This window comes from Takifugu rubripes, chromosome 22 (genome assembly GCF_901000725.2).
Source record: "Takifugu rubripes chromosome 22, fTakRub1.2, whole genome shotgun sequence".
Lineage (NCBI taxonomy): Eukaryota > Metazoa > Chordata > Actinopteri > Tetraodontiformes > Tetraodontidae > Takifugu > Takifugu rubripes.
The window spans coordinates 11,383,848-11,395,644 of NC_042306.1; the positions used below are offsets into that span (position 1 = coordinate 11,383,848).

Sequence of the window (11,797 nt, forward strand, 5' to 3'; positions counted from 1 at the left end):
TTCAGATGACGGCACGGCTCGTGGCCACGCCGAACGACCCGCTGCACCGGGAGACCCAGTCTGCCCCTTCTGCATGGTTCTGTGCAGAAAACACAACATGCTTGATTATGTTGGTTTATACGATTAAGGTTTTATACTTTTTTTTTTTTAAATCCTCCCTTTTGACTTCTGTTGCCTTTGATAAAAACAGATTTTTCTTTTTTCTTTTTTTTTTTTACTAGGATCCTTTTTTTTTTAGAGTTGCAGATCCTGAAGAGTTGCAGTAATGTGATTCTGTGATGCATTCTTAGTTTATGCATTGAGGAAAGAACGCTGTGACGAAGTAGTCCTTAAAAAATAAAAATAAAAAAACAATAAAAGTGCTGAAGAAATTCTAATGAACTGGTCCTTCTACCTGATAAAACCCCGATATTATCATCGTGACGCTAATGCTAGCCACCAGCTGTCTTAGCTTAAAGACCAGAAAAATCAATGTAACACTGTTTAAATATTATTTGCAGCTAAAGCTAGCACTGTTAAAGGTTGCTAGCCTTTAAACAATGGGTTAATGGTCTGTTTTTAGCTAGCTCTTTACATTCTGTCCTTATATTTTATGTTATTCAGACATATTAAACAGTAAATCTGGCTGGTTGGTCGCCATCTTGGCTTCAAGTATTGAGTGAAAACAGCTAAGCTAATTAGGAGCTAATTGTAGTTTCAGAATTACTCACAGAAAATTGGTAGTAATCCACAATAAATAGGCATATTTTCAAGAACGTTTTATAATTTAATCACCAGATAAGATTGGTTAAGTCAGCTGTTTGTAAAGAGAATACTGCATTAAAGTTTAAATGAATAAGTTAGAATTACAAACATTTTATGGAATTTTAGATAAATGGAATTTAAATGACCTTTTTTTAATTTTATGTATAAGATAAAAAAAAATCTGAGTAAAATCTTAAGGAATAATTAGAAGCATCTCAAATCTGTTATCCCTGAAGCAACAAAACCCAGGAAATATTTGGTCTGTTAAAAAAGAAAATCGCTAAATGAGAAATGTCTCATGGTGTAAGACACATCTTAGTTTACGGTTATATTATTTGTCCATGCACACTGAAAAGACAAAGGACGACGTTAGCGCGTTAGCAGGCTAGCATGCTGTCCTAAAGTAGTTTGTGCTGTAGGATATTTGAGTCCCGGAGGAATATAGTGCTAAAAATGATCTTCATGGCCCCTTTAAAAGCTAACAGGAAAATAAGCTCATTATTCCCTTTTTAAAAGTTATTTCCACGCTGTTTAAAATCCCCGCGGGACAGCGAGCCCACACTGGACAGAGACGGCTTCATCCGTTTCTGTTTCGAAGACGCGGAACGTTATCAAGCATGACTATTAGCTTTTTCCTTTTATTTCAGCATGACACCCCCAAGCACCACCACCTCCACCCAGCGCTCCACTTCACCCATCCACTATTTATTTTCCACTATGGAAGGATCTATCATTCCATTATTCCCCTTGTTTCAATCACTCTTACACAAGAGTCGGGGCAGCTAATGGAAGATCATCTGCTCGTTCGCGACCTCACCTGCCTCCCTGCATCCAGGGTTTCCACTTCTTTATTACACCAAAGGTTTAGCCTCACATTTGTCATCATCATGAAAATCCCCCCCCCCCCCCCCCCCCCACACACACACACATGCACGCACACACAAAGAGGCTTTTAACATGGCCTGTGGCACAGAAAATGGTATAAAAGAAAGGACGAGGCAGAAGAGCCCCCGGGGCATGCTACAATATGCAACTAGCCTAGCAAGCATCGGGGATGCGTAAGTAGGAGGCAGCAGGGTACAGCTGATCGGAATACACTCTCACAAAAACGACATAGTTTAACGTTTTTGTACACAATATTTTGTAGCGAGGTGCTGGCAGTTCACAACGCTAATCCAACTATGGTAGACGAATCCCAAAAACTTCCATTGTGCTAAAAAGTAGTCTTCAACAACCCTACAAGGAGAACAAATGTAACCCGATCATTGTACTGTGCACACTGTTGTACCTAGTAGCACTGGAATAAACCAACTCTTCATGGATGGCAAATGGGGTGAACATTTTCTCTGTACGCCGGTCCCTGCTTTTTTATTTTTGTCCCAGCAGGGGGCGACACCAAGATCATTAAAAATTACCTTCAGCTATGACCGACGCTCTGTTTTCCTTTCCTGAAGCCAAACATGTCACCCCCCCCCCCCCCCCCCCCCCCCACCCAGCAAGGATAGACGGCCGCCATCGTGACACCGCGAACGGCGCTGGCGGTGGGACACATCACACTTCTATTCCTGTAAAACTGTGAGTCATGAACATCCCGGAACGTGATTACAGGAGGATGAACTGTCACGAGCAGAAACGCCGTTCCAGGAGACGCGGCTGGCGGGGCTCCGATCCAAGGTGAACCGCGGGCTGCCGCGCACACGCCCGGCCGGCGTAACACACATCAACGCTGCAGCGACAAGCTGCTATTCATGTCCGCGTGCACAAACAAGCCGTGTTAATTACTGTCAAACCAGGAGGGAGTTGGCAGAGGACCCATATCCCGCCAGAGTAGCAGAGTCAGTCACCCTGATGTTGCTGTAGAACCCCGAAGACTCTCAGCTGTGGAAACACACCACACAGCTTTCCCGGCTCGAGGAGAAAGTGTTCGTAGTGTTCATAGTGTTCATTTTTGTGGGTTGTCATAGAGACAAGAGAAGGTTAAAAAAAAACCAAAACAACGATATTTCCTGAGCAGCTTTAATGTGTGAAAAGTGGCCTAAACTCATCAGGTACCTCGAGGAGGGAGAACGTGCTGCGGATCATCGCGGCGAGTAAAACGATCCTTTGGGGAAAGCTTTCAGCATAAAGAGGAAGCAATTTATTGAGTTTATCACCTCACGCCCTGGAAGCTAACAGCTAGCGGATGCATTAGGTTTGATGCCCTCGCTATCGCTTTCAGCTAACACGGTTTGGAATCCACTCGGGGAAATCAGACAGAGTATGAGTATCGATCTTGGGTTTTGGCCTTTTTAATGCGTAATGCTGCGGCGATGGCGAGTGGGTGTAAAGGGCCTATACGGTGTCATGGTTTTATAAAAAATCTAAACAAGTGATTGCATAAATTACGACATTTCTAGGGCCTTTTACATCCTCCCTTTGTGTTTGACCTTGAGGGTCATTGCTGGAAACCATCAGCTGCCCATCCCAGCCAGGATGCGGCTAATATGTCCTAAATACGTGACATTTGGTCAGATGGGCAAACATTCAAATGTCAGATTAAATTGGAGCCCGCAGAAGACGGAGCTATCGATGTCTGCAATGATCACATCAGCTCAGAGAGCCGCTCTCAGGCCAGCCAGTGACGTCAGCCGTGAGCCACCGGCTACAGCTAATTATACAAGCCAATAGTTAGCGAGTGTCATTGACAACGAGGATGGTGATTATAAATGTTTGTTAGCGAGCGCCGGCTCCGCTGAGCGAGGTGCCCCCCAAGGCCAAGGCCACCGGTCAGCGCTTCTGAGGAAGTGGGCGTCGTGGTGCGTTTACAGTCCCACCGTTGGCTGCGGGCTCTGCGTTGGTGAGGGGGCAGAGGAGGAAGAGGAAGGGGGGGGTCATTACAGATGTCCTTGCCTTGAGCTTCGGCTACACAAGTCACCACCACTGAGGAAAGAATCGTCACGTGTACGCAGGAGGCCCCCCCCCTCCCCCCCTTTTCCGAGCCACAGGTGGAGGGGGATGACGCAGGACAGTCTGTGATACGAGCTGGGTTAAAAGTGGGAAACTGACGATAAGGGTGGGAGAGCGAGAGTCCAGGAGCAGCCAGGTACGGCGGGAACCGGGACCTGGAGTGGGCGAAGCGCAGGGCGATGCTGCCCTCTAGTGGTGGAGACTCCAGCTCCGCCTTCACACGTGAAGGAATGAATCTTTCATAAATGACAGGAGGATCAAATGATCTTGGAGATGAGGTGTAATAGACATCATAAGGCTGATGGCACGTGCCTTGAGTCTGACCTGGTGGAGACGTTATTGGTTTTGGTGATTTGGAAGTGAGACCCATAAAAACTGAATATTTCAAGAGTTTCTGTTTGTTAATTCAGACAGACGAGTATTGAAAGAGTGGAGTAGTTCCTCCTCTCTCTCTCTCTCTCTCTCTCTCTCTCTCTCTCTCTCTCTCTCTCTCGCTCTCTCTCTCTCTCACACACACACACACACACACAGATTAACCCAGTAGTGCCAGTCCGCTCCAGCAGCGGGGAGTTGCAGGTTTAATGTTTAACCCTTCCTGAACGCTCTGACCAACCCCCCTGCGTGAGTCTCATGTGAGGAACGAGTCGCAGCGTACTTTGACCTGCGAGGGACACGGCGGCCATTTTACCCCAGACGAGCTTGTGTTTACCTGCATCCAGCCGTGACCGCAGATGCGACCCAGCCGGTAAGAGCAGCTCCCTTCTGTGGTCGTTTAGCACCGGCCGTGTCCTTCACGCAGGCTGACCCTCCACGGAATGACGGACCCTCCCTGATTCACCCAAAATGAAAAGCTGGAGCAGAAAATTCCGCAGGCCCGACAGCACGACAGACTCTCCTGCCAGTGAGAGGAGCTCCGGTCCCGATCCGCCGGCGCCATTGTGGGTTACTCACACACCCTCTGCCGATATCATCTCGGAGGATGGCGATGCTAACTCTGTTGGTCACACGTCGAGCCCCGGGCCTTCCGCGGAGGAAGGCGATGACAGGAAGGGAAGCGTGAAGGACAGGTTAAGGTCCCTCATCCCTCAGTCCTGGGGAACCATCTTCACTAAGCAGGCCTCTGAAGCTGGAACCACTCCCATCCAGATCCGACCTAATGGCACCAGGGTGAGCCCTCCGGTCAGTCCACTGATGGACCGCAGGAACACAAGTGAGTCGGACCAGTCCAACCACAACTCCCATAAGCCCATTTTGGCAGACGGACCACCTGATGACGAGTTCGGTTATATCCCTCAAGAGGACTCCATCCTGACCAGCATCCACCCAGCAGAGTATTACGCTGAGAAGCTGCAGGTCTACAACATGAAGTATTCCTATTTGAAATCCTGGCCCGGACTGCTCAGGCTTCTCGCCGGGCTGGAGCTCCTGTTCGGGGGCATGGTCTTCGTCTGCGTCATCGCCTACATCCAGAAGGACAGTGAGTGGTCCAACATGTACGGACAGTATAATGGAGCGTACAACAACGGCTACGGACCTTCTGGGTACAGCTACAGAGGCCCCATGACCCCCTTCATACTGGCGGTGGCGGGACTCTCCTGGGTGCTGACCCTCATTCTCCTGGTCGTGGGAATGACCATGTACTACCGCACCATCCTCCTCGACGCCCCCTGGTGGCCCCTGACGGAGGCCTCCATCAACGTGGTCTTGTTCCTGCTGTACATGGCGGCGGGGATCGTCTACCTGAATGACCTGAGCCGCGGGGGGCTGTGCTACATGACGGTGGGTGTTCACCCCATCCTGTCCAGCCTGTGCCGGGTGGACGGGGGCCAGATGGCGGGAACCGCCTTCATCTTCATCAACATGGCGATGTATCTGGGCAGCTTCCTGGTGTGTCTGAAGATGTGGAGGCACGAGGCCACGCGCAGGGAGAGAGCGTACTTTGAGAACAGGGTACTTGTCAATTTGGAGTATTCCTTCCTGTAAAACTTCTTGTTTGAGACGCTTATGCTAATGCTATACGCTAACACCCTAAAGCGGCCGCTAACAGGACTGTATTTTGAAATAAGAATTAAGAAGCTCCCATGCTAATGTAGCACTGCTTACACACTCATTTCCTTTGTTCTTCTTTGATCTTTTAGCCCCAGGAGGAGTTTCAGGGGTCCATCCCACTGACCGCTCAGAAGACAACGAGTATATTACTCAGAGATGAAACGGACAACTGCCTGAACCAAGAGTTCCCTCGACGTGTGGTCAGTGCCGAGGCCCATAAAGGTCCGGTCAGTCCGAGCAGAACATCAGAACATCCCCCCGAAGTGCACCTGGTTGCAGACTACATCATGTAAGCCAGGAATATCAGATACCAGAGTCAGATGATAACAGTCACACTGGTAACGGTCCCCAAAACTCTCCCGGTTAGAAAATACCCAGAGATCCGCTGCATGGAGGAGCGAGAAACCTACGCAGCTGTCTTCAACGACCAATACCAGGAATACAAGGACCTTCACAGGGACATCATCAGCACCTTCAGCAGGTTTAGAGAGCTGGATGTGGTGATGTCGCGGCTCCTCAGGGATGGGAAAAGCCCTCAGGTGAGACAGAACCTCCACAGATGTTCAACAAACCGGACAGATCCTTGTTGAGTTCCTGTTCCTCTGTCGTTTCTGTCTTCCAGGAGCAGAAGAGGATTCAGAGCCTTCTGAGGACATATCAGGAGAAGAAGAGCGTAGGTGCACCGAAGCAACAGGTCTCAACAGCTGATGAGCAGATGTTTAACACGTGTCTGTTCCGCAGGATCCGTCCTTCCTGGAGAAGAAGGAACGCTGCGACTACCTGAAAGCCAAATTGAGTCACATCAAGAACAGAATTCGGACTTTCGACCAGGAAACCATGGAAACATCCAGACCAGAATGGAGGAGATGAGAGGCTTTCAGGATCATTTTCACTCCTTTTGTGCCTTTTTCTGTTGATTCTCATTTTATATTCAAATAATTTTATATGAATACAAACACTGTCCATATTTTTTTTAACTTGTACTATGTATATTTTGATATTTCAGGGGATTCAATCTCATATTTAAACATTCAGTCCATAAAAATACAAAGTGAGTGGTCTGTGTCGCTGCTGCTTGTGCATTTATTTCTTGAGGAACTCAACGGGCTGTTCGGTGACATGATTCTCACTTTGAAGCAAGCGGTGCGCGCGCGCGCGTGCGTGATTCGCCAGAGACACATTTATTTATTTTAAATGAGTGTCTGAAAGCTCCCAGGTTTGCAGACGTGTCAGGTACCATAATGGTGCACTAATAATGGAGCATCTGAGCACCTAATCACACGTGCCTGCATTATGATTATGGCTGTGCGTGCATTTTACCATCAGTCACTGTTATTTTTACACTCCTGGGGGGCTGTGCGTGTGACGTCACTTGACCATGACCCCTAAATTTATCAAAGCATGCGATGATGCCGGGTCCATTCATTTGTCCCCCCATTTATGACGCCTACAATTAAACATATATAATTATATATGTGGGTGATACTAAGAATATGTTGATATTCACCATTAAAGTACGTTTTTACTGTAAGAATCGAACTCCATCATGTACCAGGACCCCCCAGTAATGAGCGCTCTTTTGAGCAGCCAATCAGAGACCGCGTGGGCGGCGTCAGGTGAGCGGAGGTGAGCCGCGCTCCCCCGCGCGCACGCGCCGCAGGTGTTCCAGGGAGTCACGCGCTCCGAGGGGTCTCGTGCATGGATTTATTCCCGTGGGAATAATAAAACCAGGAGAAGATGGCGTCTTTTTTTCGAGGTTCCAGCGAAGTTTGACTCCGCTGTTCCAGAGTCACGTGGACGAAGCGCGATCGATTCGGCGCTATGGTGAGTATCGATTATTGATAGCTGGAAGAGTGTGGCGCGTGGTAACCTCGGCTGACTGCTTTTAAACCAACATAAGCAGTATTTTTCATTTTTAAAAAGTGGAGTTTTTTCCCCGCGTGGCTGCTGCGGCCGCGTGAATTATTGAAAGCTGCTGGTTCGAGTTTCTCTGAGTGATGAAGAGCAGGTCAGAAACAGACCGAGTGGGTCAAACACGTTCAAAGATCCGGATAAAGTAGAGTCGCACGTGCGCCTGTGAGAGGTTTTAAACTGGTTTGACACCAGTGTCTAATGAGAAGGAAAATATTCGTACGTGGACTTTAAAAATGTTGATATTTTTAAATTGTCTTCCCGCAGCTGTAACCCTCCCAATAATGTTTGACCATCGCTATGACGACCGCCCCCCCATGTACAGCCCACCCTACAGCGCCACCTCCCAAACCTTCTATCCCGCGTCCAGCGTCCAGTTCCCGCAGCGCCAGTATTCCCAGTACAGTTATGGTGCCCCCCCAGACTCCTTCCACGTGCACGAGAGGCCCCAGCACTTCCATCGCTGGTTCTCGCCGCCCGGTTTCATCAAAACCTTCCAAGCGGCGACGGCGCTCATGTGTTTCGTCATCTTTGCCTGCGTGGCCTCCACCCTGGTGTGGGACGTGAACGGATATGCGTACATGGGTTACGGCGCCGGGGCCGCGGGGGCGGACCCGGGGTATTACGGAGGCACCTACGGCTACGGCAGCTCCTACATGACGCCGCAGTCGGCCAAGGCGGCCATGATTTCAGTGACGGCCATCAACTTCCTGGTCTCGCTGGGGTTCCTGGTGGGGAGCTTTTCGCGGACGCGGGTCACACGGGGCTGCCGCTTCTACTTCTCCATCTTTGTGTGTGACATCATCTTGGCTGTCCTTCAGGTGAGTCCCTCCAGGTGCCGAACCTGCAGCTCAAGCGCCCGTTTTTTGGCCCCAGGGTGTCACATGTGTCTCTGCTGTGGTTTCAAGGTCATCATCGACATCGTCTTCGTGATCGGGGTGAACCCGATGTCGCAGAGCTCCCAGAGCGCGCTCTACAACCCCATGTTGATGATGTGCCAGAACATCCAGAGCAACCCCAGCCTCAGCGGCAGCCTCGGCGCCGGATTCCCCGGCGGGTTCCCCATGTACAACCGGTACCTGTACCACTACTGCTACATGGACCCCGAGGAGGTGCGTCTTTTGTTCGATTTCGCAATTTATTTCTCATTTTTAACGGGCTACTTTTACGTCTTCGCAGGCGGTTGCATTCGTGTTGGGTATCCTGGTGGTCGTGGCCCTCTCGCTGTCGGCGTACTACGCCTACAAGACCCGCAGCAAGATCTGGCGACACGGTAGAGCCAACATCTACTGGGACCAGCCTTTGGCGGGGCCGCCGGAGGGCCGGGGTGCACCAGCCTGGGTGAGTGTCAACACACGCACAGACACACACGGGTCAACGTGTATGGAGCCCAGGTGCTGGTTTCATGTCCCTTCTGCTGTTGACTCAAAGAACGCTGCCCTTTGTTTTGGGCACACCCAGGTTTCACCCTGACTGATCATTAAACAGGACGGGCGATAACAGCCACACACCGGCCTCATAAAACGGGCTCGTTATCGCCGCCCTCGTTTGAGAACTCATCCTGGAGCCCCCTGCCGCCCTTGAGCCTCCTGCAGCTTTTAGCACAGATTAATCTACCACAGCGCCGACGTTCCCTGAATGTGTCGTGTCCGCTAAGATTCCTGATGGGAACGTTTTCCATCAGTTGATCCGGCGATGCCTTGGCCTACATTCTGCGGAGCTGCGCGCTCAATTCTGGGGCACTCTTGTACTGCGCTGATGCCTTACAGGGAGGCATATATAATACATGTGGCATGTATAATGCATAAAAAGGCTCGGGTTCGCCTCGGCGCTGCTGCGCGAGTCCCCGCGGAGCACAGCAGCGCTAAATGATTCAGTATGCAAAGGGACGCCGCACGTTGTGGCACTGAAGGGATTTGAAGCTGGAGACGTTCCACCAGGAGGTTGGTAACCAAGAATGAAAGGCCCAAGCTGGAGAGGTTCACTCCACCGATCGCGGGGTGAATCTACTCTGACTTGTTTAGCTGCTCCTGACACGGAAAGCTGCTCAAACAGCAGAATTGAGCTAAAATAGGACGCACACCCGCATGTTCGTGTCGACGTTTCTGCTCCTCGACTCCAGGTTCATGAGCTCTCTTTCAGTTCCCCAGAGTGCGACTGAAAAATAGGCCACAGACCAAAAACCAGTCATTATTCATCATCCCGTAATCTGCTGGATTACAGGAGGCGTGACGCAGTTCTGCTGTTTGCTGTCATTTGTGGCTGTTTTCTCGCTCCCCGCGGTTACTTTACAGCAGTTTGGAGAGCGCGTCTCTGTATTATTTTAAGGAGAATTACGTCGGGGAGGCACGCGGCACCACGCAGGCGCCGACCACGCTGCTGTCGGAGAGGGCGGCACCTGAGCCGCGAACAGAGGACGGCGCCGTCTCCTGCAGCAATGCAACAGTCAGCGTTCGCAGCGAGGGCCGCTACGAAGGCTGCAGGTGAGTCTCGGCCGTGGCCGACAGGGATGTCGGGCAGGAAAACTCAAATTAACATTATTTTCCTCATTTCACCTCAAGTTTAGTTAAAACTTACTTGCCAACAACTACTTGTTTTTTAAGGCCGCGCCCCCAGCGGGGTGTAGAGGTGTACAGCCACATTAGCTCCAATAGCATTGTTAAAATTAGCATAACTATGCTGTTTTTAAACACTAAACAGCCACAGAAACGATTTCCTAATTATATTAGAAAAAAATGTTCAAGAATCCACAACAAGCCCTGGTACAAACCAGCCCCTGCGTCTCCTTCAGCAGCAGTCACCATGACGATGAGCCGCCCCACCGCCGCAGCAGAGGCGCCGGTTCCTGGAGCAGCTCTTCAGACGAGGCCGATGGATTCAGGAAAGCGCCTCCTCACAAGACACAAAAGGGGAAGCCTCCAGAGTTGAGGCCGCAGGCTCAGGAATCCCAGTATGAAACTGGCTACACCACTGGGGACACTGGTAATGAACTGGACCAGGATCATAGCAAAGAACTCTTTAGGTGAGCAGAGCCAGTGTGTGACGCTTAAATCTGTTCGCTAGCGTTTGAACAGCTGTTTGAAGACAGAATCTTTACATTTACTCATTTAAAACCCCATTTTTGTATGTTTAGTAACCATCACGCCTCGTTCCTCCTTCAGGCTCTACCCAGAGATCATTTCAGATGAACAGCGGCGGCGGTATAAGGCGGAGTTTGACTCTGATCTGATCCACTATAAGACCCTGTGTGCTGAAATGGATGAACTCAGCGACCAGATCCACGAGCTGAGCCGAGAACTGGACGGCCTGGACGAGGACTCCATCAAGTACCAGGTACAGGAATCAGTTTGGGTTCGCTCGGGCATGTTGGGTTTGTCGGTGCCAATGCGAGCGACCGCCTGTATTTTCCTTTTTCAGGGAGTGGCAGACGAGTATAACAGACTCAAAGATCTGAAGAGGGTGAGTGGAATCTGTCGCTCGGGCTGGAAAAACAATGTTGATTTTTTAAAAAAATGATATATATCCGAAGTTTAACCTTTATAAACAGCCAGAAACTCTTTTTGGTCATGGAATTCTGTTACCATAGTTAGCAGCACAGCTAGCAAGCCTGAAATGGTTTCAGGATTGAGGTCACCCTGGAGATGGTTTCACTAGACACCTGTAGCTAAATATGCCAAAGCATTTTATTCCTACATTGTGTGGTTTTGTTGCCGGGCAACACAATGAATGCTTGTTGCGTCATTCCCTTGCGCTGCCACCTACTGGCCGCTTGTTGTAAATACAAAAATAAAAACTCAATTTCAAGATGGCCGCCAGATAAAGAGGCAGTCAGATTAACTGGGCAATCTCCTAAACAATCCCTGAATTTAAAAATGTTTTGTATTGGCATTCCCGTATGGTGCATCACTAATGGAAACTATTTTTGCCCTTCTCAGATGCCAGATTATCAAGAAAAGAAGAAACGGTGCAAAGGACTGCGGCAAAAACTTTTCCACATCAAACGTCTGGTGAAAATCTATGACCAAGGTATTTGTTGAAAAGCCGAGGGTCGATTGGCGCGACGGGTTAGTTTCAATGGCTTTTTAATAAGATTTAACTGTACAAAAACAGACAAGAATAGAGATGAAACTACAGGAAAATGGGAATC

At 49.6% G+C, this 11,797-nt stretch overlaps 2 protein-coding genes across 4 annotated transcripts; both read left to right on the forward strand.

Moving 5' to 3' along the window:
- The first annotated feature begins 4,305 nt into the window (after positions 1-4,305).
- Positions 4,306-7,092, forward strand: LOC101061678 (MARVEL domain-containing protein 2-like). Its single transcript, XM_003975736.3, has 5 exons — positions 4,306-5,640; positions 5,829-6,028; positions 6,107-6,278; positions 6,362-6,412; positions 6,481-7,092. The coding sequence occupies exons 1-5, from the start codon at positions 4,534-4,536 to the stop codon at positions 6,607-6,609; spliced, it is 1,659 nt and encodes a 552-aa protein (XP_003975785.2). The 5' UTR covers positions 4,306-4,533; the 3' UTR covers positions 6,610-7,092.
- Positions 7,093-7,387: 295 nt separating this feature from the next.
- LOC101061452 (occludin) lies at positions 7,388-11,764 on the forward strand. 3 transcript variants are annotated; one of them, XM_011616574.2, is made up of 9 exons: positions 7,388-7,563; positions 7,918-8,471; positions 8,559-8,762; positions 8,830-8,991; positions 9,979-10,133; positions 10,442-10,672; positions 10,812-10,983; positions 11,068-11,109; positions 11,586-11,764. In XM_011616574.2, the coding sequence occupies exons 2-9, from the start codon at positions 7,935-7,937 to the stop codon at positions 11,685-11,687; spliced, it is 1,605 nt and encodes a 534-aa protein (XP_011614876.2). In that variant the 5' UTR covers positions 7,388-7,563; positions 7,918-7,934; the 3' UTR covers positions 11,688-11,764. The 3 variants fall into 3 exon arrangements, with proteins under 3 accessions (XP_011614876.2, XP_011614877.2, XP_029686323.1); XM_011616575.2 differs by having other exon boundaries at positions 9,982-10,133; XM_029830463.1 differs by having other exon boundaries at positions 7,389-7,563; positions 10,445-10,672.
- Positions 11,765-11,797: the final 33 nt, after the last annotated feature.